This window comes from Schistocerca cancellata, chromosome 11 (assembly GCF_023864275.1).
Source record: "Schistocerca cancellata isolate TAMUIC-IGC-003103 chromosome 11, iqSchCanc2.1, whole genome shotgun sequence".
In the NCBI taxonomy this organism is placed as follows: Eukaryota; Metazoa; Arthropoda; class Insecta; order Orthoptera; family Acrididae; genus Schistocerca; species Schistocerca cancellata.
This window is the reverse complement of record NC_064636.1, coordinates 76,362,845-76,385,692: the sequence shown is the minus strand read 5'-3', so window position 1 is coordinate 76,385,692 and position 22,848 is coordinate 76,362,845. Positions and strand designations below refer to the sequence as shown.

General features: G+C 44.5%; 1 protein-coding gene across 4 annotated transcripts in view; it reads right to left on the bottom strand.

The window, feature by feature from the left end:
• Positions 1–22,848, bottom strand: part of LOC126108780 (coiled-coil domain-containing protein 50) — a 145,568-nt gene that overhangs the window by 34,587 nt on the left and 88,133 nt on the right. For 2 of the 4 annotated variants that reach the window (XM_049914128.1, XM_049914129.1), the window contains exon 1: positions 666–1,593. The exons of the other annotated variants lie outside the window; for them this stretch is intronic. In XM_049914128.1, the coding sequence (XP_049770085.1) occupies positions 666–1,578 (913 nt within the window). In that variant the 5' untranslated portion in view covers positions 1,579–1,593. Of the gene's footprint in view, positions 1–665; positions 1,594–22,848 lie in introns of those variants that run through there. 4 annotated transcript variants of the gene reach the window in all.

Below are 22,848 nucleotides of genomic sequence, written 5' to 3'. Positions count from 1 at the left end.
CCTAATGTTTGCTGTTTCCGCTTCTTTCAACGGACTAACTAGAACTGCTAGGAAAATTCAGGAAACGTACGTTCGATAATTAGCATAGCCTCCGATTAGCAACTTTACGTATATCATGCATATATAGAAAGAAATGGCAAGAAACGGGTTTCTGACGAGACATTTGTTAACATCGGATACGGGTTTAAGTGTAAGACATGGACGATAAGCAGTAAGGACACGCTTCTGAAACCTGGTGCTACAAAACACTAAAGATTAGATGGGGAGATCATGTAATGAGCAAAGTACTTACCAGAATTGAGCAAAAAATTGCCATAAATTGACTAAAAAATGGATCAGTTGATAGGACGCATCCTGGGACGTAAATGTAGTAATGGACGAAGTGTGGGAGAGGGGTGAAGAGGGAGGCCAAGAGATGGAATCAAGTATGCCGGTGCCAATAGATGGAGGTTGCAGTAGTTACTCTGAGAGGAAGGGTCTTGCACAGGATACAGTAGCGTGGAGAGCAGCAGTACACCATCCTCCAAGCAACAGCATCGTACGTAAGTGACGAAAAATGCAAGGTGGAGGGTCACGTGGGTGCACTTCGGCCAGCGTGTGTCTTGCGAGAGTTTCAATAGTATTTATCAACAACAGAGCAATCAAATACTGCGCTGGAGACAGACCTGTGCGCGTTCCGTCGGCCCCGATGTCGAGAGCCTCCAAAGCCTTGCGCAGCCTCCGGACTTCGCGCCACAAAGGCCGCCTCTCCCTGCCGGCGGACGCCGGCTCGCCACTGCAATCCCCGAAGCGCCCGGCGTGCCCACCACGCTGCACCACTCGGCTGCTAGCCAACACCGGAGAGCCGCACTTCGCACAAAGGCCCGAAATGGCGCAGGGCCGCAACGCGCTGCCGGCGGCCGAGTGACCTTGGCGGGCGCAGGCTGTGGGCTCGGAGCGCGTGCGCTTCGGTCGTTCGCCGGCGCGATGCTGTGGCAACGTGGCCGACGCCCAGCGTTCCACGCTCACCGTACGCGGCCGCGAGAGCGCAGCAGCTGCGCGCTTCGTCAGCACTCGCTTCCGCAGTGAGTCTGCCCCGGCGAACCAACTCGCGGGGATGAAATCGGGGGTGGGGGAACCCCGTGGGGACCAGGAGGGCAACGAAGACGCAGTGGAACATCCTTTGAAAAGGCCCGGCGCTGTTGCAACTCCACTTCCCAACGGATCTGGTGCCGAAACTGCTTTACAATCTCGCCCACCCGCAGAAATCTGTGGCCGCGTGCTCCCCTCCGAGGGCGTGCCGGCCCCCACCCCTCGCTTTCCGCCCGACTGCGCATGCGCCACTCCCCCCACTACGGAGGCGCGACCTTGGGGCTTTCCGGCCGTTACGGACAGTGCTCTCCCTCCCGCGGCGCGGCCAGAACGGACGGATTCCGAGCGGACACTGCCCCTGCCTGGCAACGAACTGCGAGACTGCTCGGCAGCGGCGAAATTGCGCGAAACTGTCTGTACCCTGCTCGGGACAATGCCGCGAACCTCCGGCTCCGCGCCGCACCGCGCAGGAAGCTTAGCAGCCGTCTTGCCGGTGCAACACAGCATCGAACTTACTATTTAACGTAAAGTTAGCGCACCGAACTATTCCCCCGAAGGTATAAATAGTGCAGTCTGCAAACTCCTTATCCTAAGCACAATTTATAACAAGCGCTAAAAATTTACCACAAAACACTCAACTCACTTGATTCAAATATTTAAATGAGTGATTACGCATACACAAGTGGTAGTACAGTGTAAAGAACGGAGCAATTGACGAACACTGCATTCCGCAACACCAGAAACATTAAAGAAGGCTTTAGCGTGGGAGAAAAAAAAAAAAAACAGTGAGCTCCGAAGATATGTATGGTGTGTAACACTAACTAGTGCAGGAAGGTCGCGTAAACCAAAACAAACAGAAATAACACTGGTTAGACGCATACTTTGACAGAAGCTCGCGACCTAAAAAAGGAATATCAATACGTACAGAACATAATACACACAGGGCGCAAACGCAGGATGTCGTTCTTCGGACATTTGGCTAGAATAGCCGACGACTGACGAACCAAATCTTTACTGACATTTTGAAACTCTAAAGACAACCAGCATTGTTTATGGAGACACTAAATGACAAAGTAGAAACAGTGTAAACGTAACAGCTAACAGCAGACAAACTTAACAGCTGCAAAGCAGTGATGAGACCATGTGAACGAATGTGGGAGAAGTGGAAGAACTTACGCGGTAAGAATTAGAGATTTTATGAGTTCTGCTAAAGGGCTAATCGAATATATATTAAGTACTACCGCGACATCCGCCCACGAAGGATATTTAGTACAGATTCTCTTCTAACCCCAATCTATCCTCACAAATTGACTTGCCGTTTGGCTTCCGTACATGTCCCCAAATAACGTCTTCAGACAAACAAACAACCTAGTATACTATTTAGTTGGTGACGTATGCAACGTAGTTTAGGCGAGCTCCGACGTTAATGGTTTGGTAACGAACTGGAGATTTCAATGGGAATTACAGGTGTACTACAGCGATAGGGTCGAGATTTTTAGTTCAAAGCATTGTGGCAACATTGCTTCTTATCCCGTCTCCATAATCTGAACTATAAACGTCCCCGCCACTTCAGCTCTCCACGCCTTTCAAATGTCTAGAGGAACCCACGAACACTAACCAACAGGTTTCGTCCAGTCAGTACATTATTTCCTTGCCGTTTACCAAAACCGCTTCAACAAAGTGTCGTTGACGTTCTAAGGGAGGACAAATATCACGTGACGTTCTCTCAGAATTTGGAGATTCGGCCAGTCTTGTTTATTCAGCAGCGCTCGCGTTTAACATTTGCCAAATTCGAAAACTTAGGAGCCAACGAAGTCCCTGGTAACGTTCGGTAAGGGCATAAACATCCGCTACGCACAACGTGAATCTGTCGCGCTGGAAGTTCGGTGGCCCCGGCCAGAGCAGCTGCACTTTACGGACACCCTGTACCGAGCCCAAGAGGGGGGGAAGGCTACCTGCTCTGAGAAACCACTGTGCTTCTTATCCCGTCCCCTCTGCTTCGACCATCAACTTGCGCACACCTCCAGCACAAATCTCTCAGCAAAACTACGTATACTTCACGTTCGGGCAATCTGTCCCGTAACCAAGGGGCCGAAAACTAACAAATCGCAGTTTTACCACGCGAATGACTGCGTCACGTCACCTTCCTATGTGATGAATCAACGAAATTTTTAGACAGTAGTCCGTAAAATTTCGAAACAAGCTCAGTGACGCAACTCGCGCCTACTGCTAGAATATTTTCAACAAGGGATGGCACAGTTCTTGCTATACGCTCGCTGGCGATATCTTAATCTTAGAAACCAGCCGCAAGTCTAAACGGAACTGGGCTTGTTATCTGACCAGTTCAGCACTTGCCCTCTTTGCTGTCACAGAAACAATCCATACTCATCTATGAACATGCTAACACGCTACGATAACAACGCCAATATTCCACTATAGTCTGTCGTTGACGTAACTATAAAATGCCTACGCAGCACAGTATGTAGCAATTCATTAACGAGAATCCAACGACATTTGTTGGAAGATCACTATGCAGGGCTGAAATCTTAATCCAGCTTATATAAGAACGACACGCACTGCACACTTCACCTACGACCAAATTGTTGACAGATACACCGCGTTTTTCTAGGGAACTTTAGTATTATAATCCAAAGGAATGGAGACAAATGACTGACAGCTGCACTTAACCAATCTCTCAGCGACACGCGACTACCACACAAAAATCACTTGTTCTGAACCGTTGCTGTACCAACGCATGTGCTCGCTTCGACTGAAAGCAACGGACAAAACGGCGATTAAGTAGCGACGACAACTTTCCTCGCACTGTCGAGGCAAAACTGCAACTCCCGGCAACGAAAAGTGGGAGCGTGTGGTGTGACATGACGGAGGTAACCCGAGTCCGTTACGGCTTTCTGCACTACCAACATCCCTGGGGAGGTCTCAACACGCCTCGGATACATTCATTTATACACAAAGTCACAAACATACCTCATTTCAAATGTAATTAAAAACACTCCGATGTCTAGTACAAATGTGTTTAGCGGAAACCTATTGCAAAGTGACAGTCCGCAATGAAATATTATGAAACATTTGAAGTCAGAACTGGTCATATTCATCAACAACTTCGTACAGATTTATGATAATGCACGGCTTTGACGGGACAGAAGTGTCCCTATTGCGAAGCTTTCAGAGAATAACACACTACTGGCCATTAAAATTGCTACACCAAGAAGAAATGCAGATGATACACGGGTATTCATTGGACAAATTAATTATACTAGAACTGACACGAGATTACATTTACACGCAATTTGGGTGCATAGAGCCTGAGAAATCAGTACCCAGAACAACCACCTCTGGCCGTAATAACGGCCTTGATACGCCTCGGCATTGAGTCAAACAGAGCTCGGATGGCGTGTACAGGTACAGCTGCCCATGCAGCTTCAACACGATACCACAGTTCATCAAGAGTAGTGACTGGCGTATTGTGACGAGGCAGTTGCTCGGCCACCACTGACCGGACGTTTTCAATTGGTGAGAGTTCTGGAGAATGTGCTGCCCAGGGCAGCAGTCTAGCATTTTCTGTATCCAGAAAGGCCAGTACAGGACCTGCAACATGCTGTGGTGCATTATCCTGCTGAAATGTAGGTTTTGCAGGGATCGAATGAAGGGTAGAGCCACTGGTCGTAACATCTGAAATGAACGACCACTGTTCAAAGCGCCGTCAATGCGAATAAGACGTGACCGAGACGTGTAACCAATGGCACCCCATACCATCACGCCCGGTGATACGCCAGTATGGCGTGACAAATACACGCTTCCAATGTGCGTTCATCTTTCGGGCAGTGTACGAATCCCGCGTCGAAAAAATTATTTGACGCGATCCACGAATCGATCCAATTTGTGACTTCATGAGATCGGAAGTGTTGGTCAGCCAGGCCATGCGCCACTGATCTAAATAGGTGATAGATGGAGCAATGTCTGGAGAATACGGCGGGTGGGGTAGGACTTGCATTTTAACGTTTCCAAGAACGTTTTGACCCCTCTTGCAACGTGGGGTCGAGCGTTGTCGTGCTGCAAAATCACTATCGTGCCCCTCCCTGTATTGCGGCCTGTCTTAATGCTCTGCTCAAACGCATTAATTGCGTTCGATAACGAGCACCTGTGATTGTTTCACTCCGTTTTAACACCTCACAGTACACGACGCCGAACTGGTCCCACCAAATGCAGAGCATGATCTTGGGGCCGCGAATATTTGGTTTGCCCATCGACGTGGAAGCATGGCCTGGATATCCCAATGAATTTTTGCCTTTAGGGTTAGCGTAATGAACCCAGTTTTCGTCCCTGGTTACACTGCGATGCAGAAATCCCTTCCGTTTTTGCCTCTGAAGCAACTGTTCACCAACACAAACGCTTTTCAACGTCTCCCTGTTTCAACTCACACGGGATCCAAGTTCCTTCTTTCTGAATAGTGCCCATAGCCTTGAGACGTTTTGAAATGGCTTGCTCTGTCACTCCCACTAATCGTGCCAATTCTTGAGTTTGACACGAGTCTTCACTCAGAAATGTCTCCAATTCTGCATCTTCGAAAACATCTCTTCCACCACTACGCCGGTATACGACGTTAAAATCACCGTTCTTTACGACCACTCACGACATGTTCTTTCACATGTTCTTTCTTTCTTATTCGACGAGACTCGGCCGCTGTTTTCATATTTAAACAAAACAGTAACGCCTCCCACAAATGAGAATTAGGCTCAAACTGACATTTTTAATCAAGGATAACTTTATGATGCACACACACGTGGTCCAAGCTAACTGCCTGAGGTCTGCGATCTGTTTCTTTCGACCGCTACTTACCGTTGTCGCCACCTATCGGGCAAACGACGGAAGCAAAGTTATACACCTTGTAGCTGACAGTTTACAAGGTTACACGTATCGGGGAATTTTTACTTTCCAAGAAGGATCAAGGAATTTGCATTTTACGTGAAACTCGCTGAAATTTGACTTTTCTAAACATTTTGGTATATAATACATTAACGTCAGACAATTTTGAGACCTTGAATAAATATTTAGGATGTTGACGTGGGAGTCAAATTTCGCGGCTACCCATATAATGCAACAGTTGAGTAGTCATCTTTGGAATTATGCATTCTAGAAGGCTGTGAATTGCTTTGTTTTTGTGCCTATTGCTACGTCTGCGAAGTTTGAATTATGAATAAACGAATCAGTCCTTTATTTGCGTATAAAAATCAATCTATGTTAGCTTACTTCAAAAATAGCCGATAATCACACTACTTTCAACGAAAACTAGTATCCGGAAAGTAATTGATGAATTACAGGAATATTATGCGAAGGCCATTAGAGGTAACTAACAATTTAGAGAAGATGAAGAGCTGTGTGGTGCACTTCCTTTCATCGAGTATCGACCAATGAAAAGTCACGTCATGCTCTGTGTCCACCTCCAAACACTAAATATAGGCAAGCTGAATTTTCTGGCAACGTCCATGAATTTACACATATACATTCTCTTCCTTTGGCAGTAATTGAGGCAATCAAACCTATTTACATAGATTTGGCAAATCCTGAGCTACTAAAGTGTTTATATGGGAAGACCCAGAATGTGAATGAGTCCTTCAATAATAATCTGTGGTGCTGTGAGACTAAAAATGTATTTGTTGGCCTCCTGAATCTAAATTTAGCAGTGTTTGATGCTGAAATAACTTTTACGGGTGGGAACTATGAAAGACTTAAGGTTCTGGAGAAGTTAGGGTAAGATTTGGACACAACACAGCTCAAGGACTGCGTGAACTGGATGAGCTTTGTGTACGTGAAGCAGAGTTAGCTGCTCAGCAAATGACGAAAGAAGCAAGAAAGAAAAGGAGGCGGCAAGCACTGAGCTGTTGTGGCACTGAAGAAGACAGCATGGGCCAGCGCAATTCTAGTGCATAAAAGACACAGAAATTTAAGTCTGTATAAGAATTTATAATACAAGTTTTAAACCTCAACATCCCTGAACTACATTTTTTGCAATAGATGGCCCGTTTTGTAAAATACTACTGACGGTAGAGACATGAAGTTTTCACAGCATGCCAAGTGTGAGATTCAATACGTATGGAACTACAATAATTAAAATATCCTTAGTTGTTTGGCTTTTATGTTCATTTATTTACAAAATTGTCAAAAAATTGAGTGAGAAACCATGCCCCACAATGCAATTTAATAATTCTGGTTCAGTGTACCGAGAAAGGTGCATGCAATGATTATGAAAAATTAAGTTCGCGTCTTGAAAAGTTTCCAAGATAATGGGTCACAAAATTCGATAATTTAACATTGGCGGCATAGGGACATACAATATCCCCTTAAATTTTTCTTGAAAAACTGAATAAAGAGCAGCGCCGCATTCGAAATATTGCCTGTGGCTTTCGACAAATCTACGAGGGTTGCCCAGAAAGTAATGCACCCCATGTTTTCTTTAACAATTCTTTATTGAATATAATGAGAATTACACACGAAAGAGTAGTCTTATCTACACACCCTGTTTTTCCACATCATCTCCATCCCGTTCTATGGCCTTCCTCAGCGCGGAACAAGGGCGTGTACGCCCTGTCGGTATCAACCCTTGCCCTGTGTGAATCACCTCACTATCGTCCTCAACATGTGACAGCTGTGGATGGTCTCCCCGACCGCTGCAAATCTTGGAGCTCCGCCGAACCGCCTTCTGATGACCTCACCCTCCGTGCCCAGCGACTAACTGTATTTCTGTCAACACAGATTTTGCGCAAGCGTTTGTAAATACTCTCTCCACAGTTATATTCTCTGCAGTGAGAAATTCAATGACGGTACATTTCTCGTAACGTACATCAACTACAGACGCCATTTTGAAGATGTCCTGCAGCCACGCTACGTGTCTTAAGTGACGGAAACTTAACGCGCTCACTCAGTAGACTACAAATATTACGTAATGTTCGGCATTCGTAGCATTGTTTTCAGCAGAGAAAAATGCGGTGCATTACTTTCTGGACAACACGTGTGTGATTAAGACAAGATTTTAGGAATGTAAACGCTTCGATGAGGATCGAGAAGACACTTAAGTCTACGACCGCCATATATGCCCTAGCACACTAACTACTGACGATAACGACGAAGTCGTAAAGAAAATTCTGGAAAATCGCCGAGTCACCATCATAGTATTTCGGTGATAGCATATCCTTCGGCTCATGCCAAGAAAAATTTTTTGGATGTTTTATGCATGAAGCCTGTAAGCGCAGAGTTTGTTCGTAAATTGATAAATTTCGACCAAAAACTATATCGCGAAGACATTTCTCACGCATTGATGAGAAAGCAGACAACTATCCAGAACTGAGAAAGGCTATAACGGGTGACGAAATATGGGTATACGAGTATGACCTCTAAACAGAGGCCACGTCGTCCCAAAAACGGCCTGAAGAGTCGGGACTGAAAAAAATTCGACCATATTTGACGTTTCTTATTTTCTTACATTGTAATTGGATAATGCATCACGAGTTCCTCCTTTATGGTCGTACGATCAATAAGGAATACTACCGGGAAGTCACGCGCCGTTTGCGTGAAGCAGTATGAGGAGAACAACGTTAATTATGGCGAAGCCACGCGTGGGAATATCTCAATGCTCCCACTCAATCTGTTCGTTTTATTTTTCGCAAAAAAAAATTCTTTATGTTGCCTCAGCCAACGTGTTCGACGGAAATGGCTCCTGCAACTTTGATTACACCTCATACGGACGAGACTGACAAAAAATATGGAAACATTGCGACGAATGCTTGTGGAACATAAATGCAGATGCTAGCGCTGTTTTACACCGAAGAAACTTATACACCTGACTAACATATCGTGTAGGGCTCAGCGAGAACAAAGAAGTGCCGCAAAACGACGTGTCATGGACTCCTTTAGAGTTTTAAAGTAGTCCTGGAGGGACCTGACCAGGGTCCTGCAGGGCTGTCCAAAAAATACTACGATGCCACAATGAATTAAGTTTTAATGGTGTGGTCTTACTGCAAATGTATCTTTGATCTTTACTAACATAAAAAATTAAACAGTGTTACGCTTCACCTTTATGTCTTCTGCAAGTCCCATGTAGATGGCAACACAAACAGTTAGAACGAATTTGGCAATTGTGGACTTAAGAACACGATACAGGTATTTTAGTGAATAATGTGAATCGCCACTTGCCAGGAAACGCAATGTTATTTGTAACTACCTCCGGCGACAATGCTTCACGCATTACAGTATCTTTTTCCTTATTGCATTGCCGACTGTATTTAAAATATACGTGAACTGGTCTGGTGTAATTCGGAGCCGGCCGAGGTGGCCGAATGGTTCTAGGCGCTACAGTCTGAAGCCGCGTGACCGCTGCTGTCGCAGGTTCGAATCCTGCCTCGGGCATTGTGTGTGTGTGTGTGTGTGTGTGTGTGTGTGTGTGTGTGTGTGTGTGTGTGTGTGTGTGTGTGTCCTCAGGTTAGTTAGGTTTAAGTAGTTCTAAGTTCTAGGGGACTGATGACCTCAGAAGTTAAGTCCCATAGTGCTCAGAGCCATTTAGCCATTCGGAGGCGATTAAAATAACGTCTTGGGTCTTCCGCTACAATTTGTTTTAGCAACATAGAGTAATCGAGCTGATGTCTCCTTGATCCACTCGCGAACCCAAACATTTAAGTTTTTTTTATCTTCTTATGCAGCGATTCCACGCAAAGAAGCATCAACTCCGCCACAACTCTTGCAGCTGCCAAAACTTTCATTTTAGACAAGAATGTATGGCACTCACAAACGGCGAAACTGAAGTGTACACAGTTGGCACCGTGTCTATAGAATACGAAACCATTTTCATGCAACTCGTTTCATGCAGTGAGTAGCACAAGTCAAACACTTGGCACGGACATGTAGCTCCGCTTCCCGCGTACGATCGCGAAAGCCTGCGTGCACGCTGGCGCAAGTGGACAGAGTAATTACCAGAGCTCCGTACTTCGTGCGAGCGGAAGAGCAGACAAAGCGGATGATATCTGCTTCCTGCCGTGTCTGCAGCTCTGGTGAGTCACCATTACTCAGTTAAGCAACGCGACACCATGTTTCAGTCGCAGTGCCTTTTCACTGGGATCTCTCACGTTACGACCAGACTGTGCCTAGTGCGCCGGCTTCTATACCAATCCCAATGCGATACGCTGTCAAGGTACACACAAGGTGTTTCAAAATTAACATAACGGTTTTAAGGCTTCGTAGCATTTATTACGTTCAACTTAGAACTGTGAACAGTACAATCAATAAAAGACCAACTCAGTTTTGTCTGTATACCCGTGCGCAAAGGGAAGAGTATGGAATGACAAAGAGTGAGTGAAAAACGTGTCGAAAGAGTGCGAGCCTTCACGCTTAGCCCCCAGAAATATCTCCGCGGAAGTTTATGGGCCTTTCTTTCTCGGTTAATCGACTGTAGCTGATGTTCCTTATCTTTATGTGCTACAGCTATGGCCTGTGCCTCAGTGGGAAGAAGCTGAACAACACATCTTTATTTGGGAGCAAGACTGTGCGCCGCCTCAGTACGCGACTGGTTAAACGGCGACGTATCCGACCGGCGAATTGGATGCAAGGGGTCGGTTGACAACATTTTATGCATGACCACGTTCAAACACGATACCAGATAATCTATCCGACTTTAGAAACAAGTTTTATTGCAACTGTTACTCCCGACATATTGATCAAGGTTTCGGAACAACTATCGACTGTATGTGTGACCGGTGTTCACATTGGATAATTGTAAGAAAAACTGTCATTTGGTGTGTTATTTATAATTGCAAGGTGAATGCAATGTGTGTTACAAAGCCTTAAAACCCGTACATTCATTTTGATATACCCTGTGCTATACCACAGAAGAAACGATGTTAGATCAGTATTTTTGTTTGTTCCGTAGCGTGTATCGGGAGCCGTGGTACACCGTGAATCTCCCGCGCCAGAGTACCGTAGCATGTAGGACTTCGTATTTTTAAAAACATCGACGCATCTGAAAGTAGCATCGACGCATCTGAAAGTAGCATCGACGCATCTGAAAGTAGCATCGACAAGAGCCGACGCCAATGCCTCACCATAACTCCGGACATGCTTTACAGTGCTGTTCACAACATTATTCCTCGACTACAGCTATTGTTGAGGAATGATGGTGGACATTGAGCATTTCCTGTAAAGAAAATTTTTGCTCTGTCTTACTTTGTTGTGTTAATTATTGCTATTCTCATCAGCGCCGTCTGTCGGATATTTTTTTGAACTTTTGTATTTTTTTTGGTTCTAATAAAAGCCTATATCACTCCAAGCATGGTACATATCGGCTGCACAAATGTCGACGTATCTGCTTATAAAAATATCGGCTGCACTATGTACAGATACCGCCGAATTTAGAGCTGTATATTAGGTATTTCCTTATTAGATATTCTGTACATTAACAAGCTAGCAACCTGCTTATCCCCTTTTAAAGTAAGAATTTGAAGGTAAATGCTGTACGTTCACGCTTGTCAACAACCATGTTCCTAACAATTTTAACTGCGCGTTAGCGCCCAATAATAAAAGGTGTCATACTGAATTTGTCTGGAATACTTCCTGTCGACTTCACTTTTTTTTTAATTCTGTAAATGCCAGAGCTAGCAGTTGTGTTAAAATTGCGTGGTGAAAAACGTTGCGCCGATTACGTCAGCTCCCCCCGCCCCTCCTTCCTCACACGTCACGTCACGTCACCACCCTCCGTGAAGATCAATCTAACCATTTAGATTTTTGTTCATTTTCAGCACTGTTTTTGAAGAGTGCCAGTGCGGAGACTCTAGCTGCGTTTTTTTTTTTAACCAACTGGTGTGCTATTGCTTTTTCATTCACCCACCTCGCCACCACTGCAGTTGCAGTTTTTTCTGCCACATATACACATCAAAGAGAGGTACTGGACGTGATTAAAGTTCGGAAAGCAGTAACACTCCACACAGTGAAAGTAACGTTATGTTGTTCTACAGTTTCAAAAGAATAACCTCAAATACATTGTGAAAACAAACATAAAATAAAAATCCGGCACTCTACATTGCCGTTTTGGTATTTATATAGCAGTGTATCAGATGATATCGGCGACGTATCGATATTTTTGGAAGATTCGTTATATCGACAGCACTACACAGCGAAATCCCGCGCCACAGTACCGTAGCATGGCACTAGACGAGTTAACGCAGAATAGCGCAGTCCACTGTGCCGTAGACGCTCCCACCGTGGTCAAACAAGTCTAACAAGTAGCACGTCGTCGTGTCGAGACGTGGAGACCTGACCAAGAATGGGAAGAACCAGCCAGATAAAATCTATACCGGTATTTTAGTTCTGAATAACCGGCATTTGCTTGGCCTCGGTTGCAAAAGGTCTATTGACACACAGTCAACATGGGTTTAGAAAACATCGTTCTTGTTAAACAACTAGCTCTTTACTCGCACGAAGTGTTGAGTGCTATTGACAAGGGATTTCAGATCGATTCCGTATTTCTGGATTTCCGGAACGCGTTTGACCCTGTACCACACAAGCGGCTTTTAGTGAAATAGCGTGCTTACGGAATATCGTCTCAGTTACATGTCTGGATTTGTGATTTCCTGTCAGAGGGGTCACAGTTCGTTGTAATTGACGGAAAGTCATCAAGTAAAACAGAAGTGATTTCTGGCGTTCCCCAAGGTAGTGTTACTGGCGCTTTCCTGTTCCTTATCTATATAAAGGATTTGGGGGAGAATTTGAGCAGCCGTCCCGGTTGTTTGTAGATGACGCTGTCGTTTATTGACTAATAAAGTCATCAGAAGATCAAAACAAACTGCTAAACTATTTAGAAGAAATATGGAAATGTTTCGAAAATTGGCAGTTTACGCTAAATATCCACATGAGTGCTAAAAGGAACGCGTTAGACTACGGTTACACGATAAATCAGTGTAATCTAAAAGCCGTAAAAACAAGTAAATACCTAGGTATTACAATTACGAACAACTGAAATTGGAAGGATCACACAGTAAATTTTGTAGGGAAGGCTAACCAAAGACTGTTTTATTGGCCGGACACTTAGAAAATGTTACAGACCTACTAAGGAGACTGCCTACACTGGGCTTGTCCGTCCTCTTTTAGAATACTGCTGCGTGTTGTGGGATCCTTACCAGATAGGAGTGACGGAGTACATCGAAAAAGTTCAAGGAAAGGCAGCACGTGTCATATTATCGCGAAATATGGAAGTGTGTCACAGACATGATACAGGATTTGGGCTGGACATCATAAAAGAAAGGCGTTTTTCGTTGCGACGGAATCTTGTTACGAAATTCCAATCTCCAACTTTCTCCTCCGAATGCGAAAATATTTTGTTGACACCGACTTACATAGAGAGGAACGATCACCTCGATAAAATATGACAAATCAGAGCTCTTACGGAAAGATATAGGTGTTCATTCTTTCCGCACGCTATACGAGAATTGTGAAGGTGGTTCGATGAAACCTCCGCCAAGCACTTAAATGTGATTTGCAGAGTATCCATGTAGATGTTTACTACTAACCGGGTAAAATACAAACAATTGGCCGTCGCTTGTGCAGAATTTTCTCCATCTAACTAATGACGTGCAGACCTTGTCGCACTGCAGCCGATGTACTGGCTTTGCAGCCATCTTATTCAGGTAGAAGAAGTTGTCCTTAGAGCAGTTGAGAAGGCAACATTGGTAAGATGACACTAGTGTGAGGTACCGATGACATTTGTTTGCTACAGGTATCGCGAGAAAGACAACCTACATGGTGTTCCTTTAATGCGATTGGCTGCTGCTTCCGGAGTTGCGCGCCAAAATGATAATTCTCTGTAAACTACAGGAAAAGCTAAACAGCGTATTTACTCGCATCTCTAAGTATTTCTCAATAGCGGGCTATCATTCCATTACTTCACAAGTACAAGTTCACATTTATTTATCATCCATTTCATCACATATGACTTTAGCGACACTGTGCCAATACTCATTTTGTACACTTATTTTATCGATCATGGCTCCTTTACGCTGAGAATTTTTTGGATCATTTTGAATCTTCACGACTCTTCTAAATGTACATAGAAGAGTCTTAATTGAAATGGGAACTGCGTCTGCAAAATCCCGATGATTATTAAACCTTTATGCTGCTAATATTTCTGGTAATGAAATCAGTTGAGTGGGGGGAGGTCTCATACTTAGCATCAACGATGCCCTTACGTTCATTTACAAACTTGGAAACTAACATTACTTCTGACGAAGACTGTGTAAAGACGTTGCGCCAGGTTTTCTAGTTCCGCTGTCACTGGTATTTAGAATTATTACTGTATCGAATGATTGACAATGTGGTTCAGATATTACATATCGTGTGGTTAGAATCCTTATTTTAAACATAAACCATGGTTTTGTGTGGTAATTTGAGAATCACACTATCGATATTTTCAAACTTGCTCCATTAATTTCAACTACAGTCAAAGGAAGAACATAGGTACAACAAACTTAATACTACTGTTTTGCTGAGACGAGATTTTGTCCCTTGGGCAAGCGTACTTTCTGTACTTCATGCAACCACTGAAGAAGAATCGTCGGAAGTATTACGAGGGTCACTCCAAAAGAGATGCACACTTTTTTTAATACATCTTTTATTCTACGTGTTTGAAAGTTTTACAGTGTGTAGATACATCTTTTAGTAACAATATTTTCCATTTCTCCACATAATTTCCATCCTCTTAACTGCCTTACGCCATCTTGGAACCAGAATCAGCGCCTGTATATCAGCACGGTAAAATTCTGGACCAAGCTGTTTGAGCCTCTGGAAGCGTGCGCAAGGGAGTCTTCATCTTCAAACCTTGTTCCACGAAGAGAGTCTTTCAGTTTCCCAAAGAGATTATAGTTACGTGGAGCCAGGTCAGGGCTGTAAGGCGGGTGTTTCAGTGTTGTCCATCCGAGTTTTGTGATCGCTTCCACGGTTTTTTGACCGACATGTGGCCATGCATTGTCGTCCAACAGCAAAATATCCTGCTTTTGCCGATGTGGTCGAAAACGACAAAGTCAAGCTCTAAGTGTCTTCAGTGCCATCATATATGCATCAGAATTTGTGGTGGTTCCACTTGGCATGACGTCCACAAGCAAGAGTCCTTGGGAACCGAAGAACACCGTAGCCGTAACTTTTCCAGCAGAAGATGTGGGTTTTGAATTTTTTTTTCCTTGGGTGAATTTGCATGATGCCACTCCACTGATTGCCTCTTCGTCTCTGGTGAAAAATGGAGCCATGTTTCATTACCTGTCACAAATCTTCCAAGAAATTCATCTCCACCATTCTCGTACTGTTCCCAAAGTTCGCTGCATACCTTATTTGTTTGTGAGCCACTGTCAACATTCTGGGAACCCACCTGGCTGGCACAAACCTTTTTTTTAACGCCAACACATTCAGTATTCTGCAAACACTTCCTTCCCCTATCCCGACGTAGCGTGACAATTCGTTTACTGTGACGCGTCTGTCAGCAGTCACCATTTCGTTAACTCTCTGCACATTGTCTGGAGTGTGTGCAGTACGAGGCCTGCCGCTGCGAGGACAATCCTCAATATTGCCGTGCCCGCTTTAGTCACATAACCTGCTTGCCCACCGACTAACTGTACTGCGATCGACAGCAGCACCTCCGTACACCTTTTTCAACCTCTCGTGGATGTTTCCCACTGTCTCGTTTTCACAGCACAGGAATTCTATGACAGCACGTTGCTTCTGACGAACTTCAAGTGTAGCAGCCATCTCGAAAACATGCTGTGACGGCGCCACTCACGTGAACAGGTTGAACTAAGTTTGAAAACAAGCGGGTAGGATGTACCTACACATTGTAAAACTTTCACAGAAGGAGAATGAAAACTATTTTTACATAAATAGTGTGCATTCTTTTGGAGTGATCCTCTTAGTATTACCATTTCAGATAACTTGTCAGTTTGGTTATTGAAACGTTACATTAGGGCCTCAAACAGTCGCCTACACAGGCGAGAAGACATTTCTCGGTTGCATTGGCAGGTTACTCTTTGGTTACGACTAATGACAGGGTAGGATCTACGGTGATTAATCGCGTTATCGCAGGAGAACTAAGTCTCAGTAATGGCGGAGGGGTACATGCTGTGAATCTAAACTGCGACAAATCGCAGTTACCGAAAAGTAGCATTCACGGAACTCACTGATACAGGAAAATCGTAGTTAAGCACGAGACAATACGGCGCGGCAGAGTTGCCAGTAGTTGCACTCCCGTCTCGCGACTTGCGGAACGCACGGTGGCCAGGTGCGCCGCGCCTCCCCTGGGGCGGACAAAGAGGCACAGGTGGTCGCTGGTACGGCGTCACCTGACTCGTGGGGGGAGCGTTGTCAATTACAGGGTAACTCCAGCCTTCCCACGGCGACCCGCCGACTCACGCACAACCATCGCGGGCTCCTCCGCATTATCGTGCTGCCAACACAGCTACAAAAAAGTGCAAGAAAAAGATTTCGCTAGCTTATGCGGCGACAGAACTGTCCTTGCGCAGGCGAAATTCAGAATCCAACGCAAATATTGTTCGCAACTGAAGACTAAATACAGGTTGAAGGAAAAGGATCACCCGATTTTTAAAAATATGAACTTATGTTATTTGAGACACAGTGAATCATCTTAATATCTGGACATGATATGCAAACCATGTTGCATAACTCCATTCGCAACAAAAACAAAGTATTTTATTCTGTGGTGTGTCTTGTAAATAATTGCATAAACTTTATTACCACAACGTACATAAGTTCTTTTATAATACTATTTGAGTAGAAATCGGTCTTATATTAACGTTACTTTAATATTCGGACTCTTTGGAGAACTAATCATTTCAAGACAAGATTTTTGGAACTATGGACCTTGCCGCTGGTGGGAAGGCTTCCGTGCCTCAGCGATACAGATGAGGCCAGACAAACGTGTGTTTCCTGAAGAGGGGCAGCAGTCTGGACGATTGACTGATCTGGCCTTTAAATGCTAACCAAAACGGCCTTGCTATGCTAGTACTGTGAACGGCTGAACGCAAGGGGAAACTACAGCCGTAATTTTTTCTGAGGGCATGCAGCTTCACTGTCTGGTTAAATCATGATGGCGTCCTCTTGGGTAAAATATTCCGGAAGTAAAATAGTCATCCATTCGGATATCTGGGCGGGGACTACTCAGGAGGACGTCGTTATCAGGAGAAAGAAAACGCGTTCTACAGATCGGAGCGTGGAATATCAGATCCCTTAATCGGGCAGGTAGGTTAGAAAATTTAAAAAGGGAAATGGATAGGCCAAAGTTAGATATAGTGGGAATTAGTGAAGTTCGGTGGCAGGAGGAACACTAGTTCCTGTCAGGTGAATGAAGGGTTATAAATACAAAAACAAATAGGGGTAATGCAAGAATAGGTTTAACAATGAATAAAAAAATAGGAGTGCAGGTAAGCAACTACAAACAGCATAGTGAACGCATTATTGTAAAGAAGATAGACACGAAGCCCAAGCCTACCACAGATATCGGATTATATAATAAGACAGATTTAGGAACCAATGTTATAAATTTTAAGACATTTCCAGGGGCAGACGTGGACTGACAATCTATTGGTTATGAACTGTAGATTAAAACTAAAGAAACTGCAAAAACGTGGGAATTTAAGAAGATGGGACCTGGATAAACTGACTAAACCAGAGGTACCAATTTTAAGGTAAGCATAAGGGAACAATTGACAGCAATGGGGGAAAGACATACAGTAGAAGAACAGTGGGTACCTATGAAGTAGTGAAGGCAGCAGACGATCAATTAGGTAGAAAGACAAGGGCTGGTAGATATCCTTGGGTAACAGAAGAAATATTAAATTTAACTTATGGAAGGAGAAAATATAAAAATGCTGTAAATGAAGCAGGCAAAAAGGAATACTAACGTCTCAAAAACGAGATCGACAGGAAGTGCGAAATGGCTAAGCAGGAATGGCTAGAGGACAAATTTAAGGATGTGGAGGCTTTTCTCACTAGGGTTTGCCTACAGGAAAATTGAAGAGACCTTTGGAGAAAAGAGAACCACTTATGAATATCAATGTACAGCGGAGTCGGTAGTGAAATAGCTTTGTGATTTGTTGCAGCACATGGTTCGCTGGTTCAATTCTCGTCTGAGAAAATTTTCTTCTCGTTCCATATGAATTACCTACATCTCGCAATCATAAAATTCATTTTTATGTATACTGTATATCATTTTTAATTACATAGTGCACGCTAAACTCCAATTTTCATTTCAAATTTAAATTCTTAATCATTATAGTTCATGAAAGACTGTTAAAGGTTGCTTAAATTAAGAAAAATTTTAAGGCAAAAAATGAAAAACTAAATACTCATTATTTGGCCTATGCCCATTGTATTATACCCCCGATGCGTCGTAGAAACATGAAAACGAATTATTTTCACAGCATCCAGGACACCATAGAAATGCTGCATTTTTGCATTTGCCACTGTACCATTACAATATGGAGCCAACAGAACTGCTCTGGAGCCAACAGAACTGCTCTGGAGCCAACAGAACTGCTCTGGAGCCAACAGAACTGCTCTGGAGCCAACAGAACTGCTCTGGAGCCAACAGAACTGCTCTGGAGCCAACAGAACTGCTCTGGAGCCAACAGAACTGCTCTGGAGCCAACAGAACTGCTCTGGAGCCAACAGAACTGCTCTGGAGCCAACAGAACTGCTCTGGAGCCAACAGAACTGCTCTGGAGCCAACAGAACTGCTCTGGAGCCAACAGAACTGCTCTGGAGCCAACAGAACTGCTCTGGAGCCAACAGAACTGCTCTGGAGCCAACAGAACTGCTCTGGAGCCAACAGAACTGCTCTGGAGCCAACAGAACTGCTCTGGAGCCAACAGAACTGCTCTGGAGCCAACAGAACTGCTCTGGAGCCAACAGAACTGCTCTGGAGCCAACAGAACTGCTCTGGAGCCAACAGAACTGCTCTGGAGCCAACAGAACTGCTCTGGAGCCAACAGAACTGCTCTGGAGCCAACAGAACTGCTCTGGAGCCAACAGAACTGCTCTGGAGCCAACAGAACTGCTCTGGAGCCAACAGAACTGCTCTGGAGCCAACAGAACTGCTCTGGAGCCAACAGAACTGCTCTGGAGCCAACAGAACTGCTCTGGAGCCAACAGAACTGCTCTGGAGCCAACAGAACTGCTCTGGAGCCAACAGAACTGCTCTGGAGCCAACAGAACTGCTCTGGAGCCAACAGAACTGCTCTGGAGCCAACAGAACTGCTCTGGAGCCAACAGAACTGCTCTGGAGCCAACAGAACTGCTCTGGAGCCAACAGAACTGCTCTGGAGCCAACAGAACTGCTCTGGAGCCAACAGAACTGCTCTGGAGCCAACAGAACTGCTCTGGAGCCAACAGAACTGCTCTGGAGCCAACAGAACTGCTCTGGAGCCAACAGAACTGCTCTGGAGCCAACAGAACTGCTCTGGAGCCAACAGAACTGCTCTGGAGCCAACAGAACTGCTCTGGAGCCAACAGAACTGCTCTGGAGCCAACAGAACTGCTCTGGAGCCAACAGAACTGCTCTGGAGCCAACAGAACTGCTCTGGAGCCAACAGAACTGCTCTGGAGCCAACAGAACTGCTCTGGAGCCAACAGAACTGCTCTGGAGCCAACAGAACTGCTCTGGAGCCAACAGAACTGCTCTGGAGCCAACAGAACTGCTCTGGAGCCAAGTTAATGGATTTGGCCCGAGAAATCAAAAGACTTAAGCCGCCAGAGGTAGTGTAACGCACACAGCTTTTTGACACGTCCCTTCGAACGCTGCCGGTATATACAGTAGAATGCAGGTCATAAAACAGGAGGAGAAAATGCGGCGCCCGGGTGGCTTCGTGCATTCCGTTCTTTTATCCGCTTGTTATCAACGTAGCAGATGGCAGTTTCAGTGCTGAAATGTATTTCTCGTATTCGGATACAAAGGAGCTAAGTGATTACCCGACGAGTGGCTTTAGTATTCAATAGTACGGAGGAATACGTGCAGTATGCTTTCGCATTACACACAGGTCGCTCTGACGAAAATTCCTAACTTAAGCACTGGGTAATTTCTCTCTTGTTTGTGTTTCGATGTCCAGTGAGAACGAGAGCATTTTATGCTTTTCGCCTGGTCACCCAAGAAGCGCGCGCGAGCTCTGGAGTTTTGCCGAACACTACTTCATTCTCTCTCATAATTATATACATTCGAAGCTGTATTGTTTCTTTGCCCGTCTCTTTACGTCCGAACTGCAACTGCTCTATGATTGCAGGGTAGTTGGACCGCTGGTTGGCCAGTGCTGTCCAAGTCTAATGGGACGGTGAAGCTGCTGTCCCGCACATTATCGCTCAATCTATATGCGCGTAACAGCACAAAACGTATCCTTTATGATCGTACTTCACTGTACTGGTCACAACTTGGGTTCCACTTCACGCGAAACGAAATCCAATGAGATTCAAACAAACGCGGAAGAATACATGACGTAGTGTTTACTCCAGGTTTATTCTCATCATGAACAAAATATGGCGCTGATTAAACACACAATCGCGACAGCTGTTTCATTGTGCTACGTGGCAGATCTGGACGAATGCACTCCTTAGGGATGCAACGTACAGGGCTATAATTAACGAAATCTGGGTGGTGGTTTGGGAGTATTCCAATATTTTACTAAACTGTCATCCAGTGAGTTTCAGGTTGCGTATCTAACGGTTTCCTCTGGCAAAAAATGAGTATTTCATACAATTACTGATCGAATTTTGTAATTTAAAATGTTGTCTTAATCTACGAGTGAACTCTAAATGATGGAACCATTTCAATCATCCCAGGAACGACACAAAGATTTACAGTAAAGTTTCGGTTTTCAGCCATTGTCAAATGCCCTCTTTGAAAAAAAAAAATGAACAGAAGCACCTCAACAAAACACGTCTTGACTAATCTCGTATCACATTTATTAACTTACGAATTTTCCCACTATACTGGTCAACTAATGGTCGAAGTAGGGAGGAAAAGTGTCGACTGGCAATGGCAACGACAGCGTTTCTGAAGAGAAATTTGTTAACATGGAGTATATATTTAAGCGTCATGAAGTCTTTTCTGAAAGTATTTTCATGGAGTGTAGCCATGTATGGAAGTATGGACGTTGAACAGTTTAGATAAGAAGAGAATAGGAGCTTTTGAAAGAAGAATGCTGAAGATCAGATGACGTAATGAGGTGGTACTGAATAAAATGTGGGAGAAGAGAGATTCATGGTACAACCCGACTAGAAGACGGGATCCCTTGGTAAGATATATTCTGCGGCATCAAGGGATCACCAATTTAGTGCTAGACGGAAGTGGTAAGGGAGACGGAGGGATGAATGCCACCCCTAACACACACACACACACACACACACACACACACACACACACGGCAAGTGGCTCTGAATAGGTACTCAAAACTTCCGCATGAATCACTACTAGCCAAAAACTGTAGTGCGATAGCCAATCTCGTTGCAAAATGAGAGTCCATTAAAGCATCGTTCGTACCAATTTGCGGGCGAATTCCTTTTAAACGGTTCGTTGAAAAGTGTGTTCTAGCATTCTTGAAAACCTATGTATCCAGCATCAGATGCAGAGTTACACGTGTCGCAATTAGTTCTTTTACTTTAAAAAGAACACGTTCGCAAACCCCCATTCCTATTTCTCGTTAACTTTTTTCCTGGTGAAGTGGAAATGGAAGAGAGCCGCACTCACTACCGCTCGGTTTCGTCAATCTCGCGACCGTAATGTGGCTCGTGTACACACTTTTGGTCCGAAAGGGAATTGCCGCTGTGCAACAGTAAGCAATATGCTGTATTGTTGGACTTCGTGAATCTACCTTAACGGAATAAGGAACTACTTTGAAACGACCTGTATATTCTGCTATGTCTTACAAAAGTGTGTGTAGAGTATGCTGGGTTTCAGATTCCGAAATTTAGAAATGAGTATCTGCCTACAAAACGTTACAAAACAATCATCGCGTCGATGAGACGAGATACTTAATTACCGCTACGTCCGAACTACCAGACAAAGTCTACGGCTAACGGAGAAATTTTTGTATTCTCGATGCCTACATCCATAGCCAAATGAGTTAACTCCACTAAGATATTTTAAAAGTAATGTCAGTTATTTAGTACTAACCTCCACTACAGCCTCTCGAACGCTACCTCCGAGATAGCGTAAGCATATTCTGCCGTGCAACGAAAACCCCCATTTGACGAACGGCACGTGCGCCAACGCCATCTATGGAGCACTATCCTGCAACTACCCGCTTACAGCGGAAGACAGTGCGCTCTGTCGTCGAGATTTAGTACTTGAACGTAATCTACCACGCGCAAGTCTTCAATTCTCAGTTCCTTACGTGCAACTGCATTTCGTTGAAATCACTGACTGTTTTACCCGAAGGACCGAATGGCCAACTATAAATGTTTCTTGGAAAGAGGCTATCAATGTTATCAGCTTTAAGTGCTATGTACGGTACGACACTTATCCGCTCGTTTATTAGTCCACTATTGTACCTTAACCTGACTGTTTTAAATTGTGTGTCGCTTTGACCATGTGAAACTCACCGTCTGAACTGCAATGTGCTTAAATTAAAATTATCCGGGCTATTGTGCCGTCGTGTTCTGGTATCTGTTAGATAAGCCTGTTTCGTCCGTCTGCTGAATGCATCTTCACGGAGGGAAGGTCGTGACTGATGT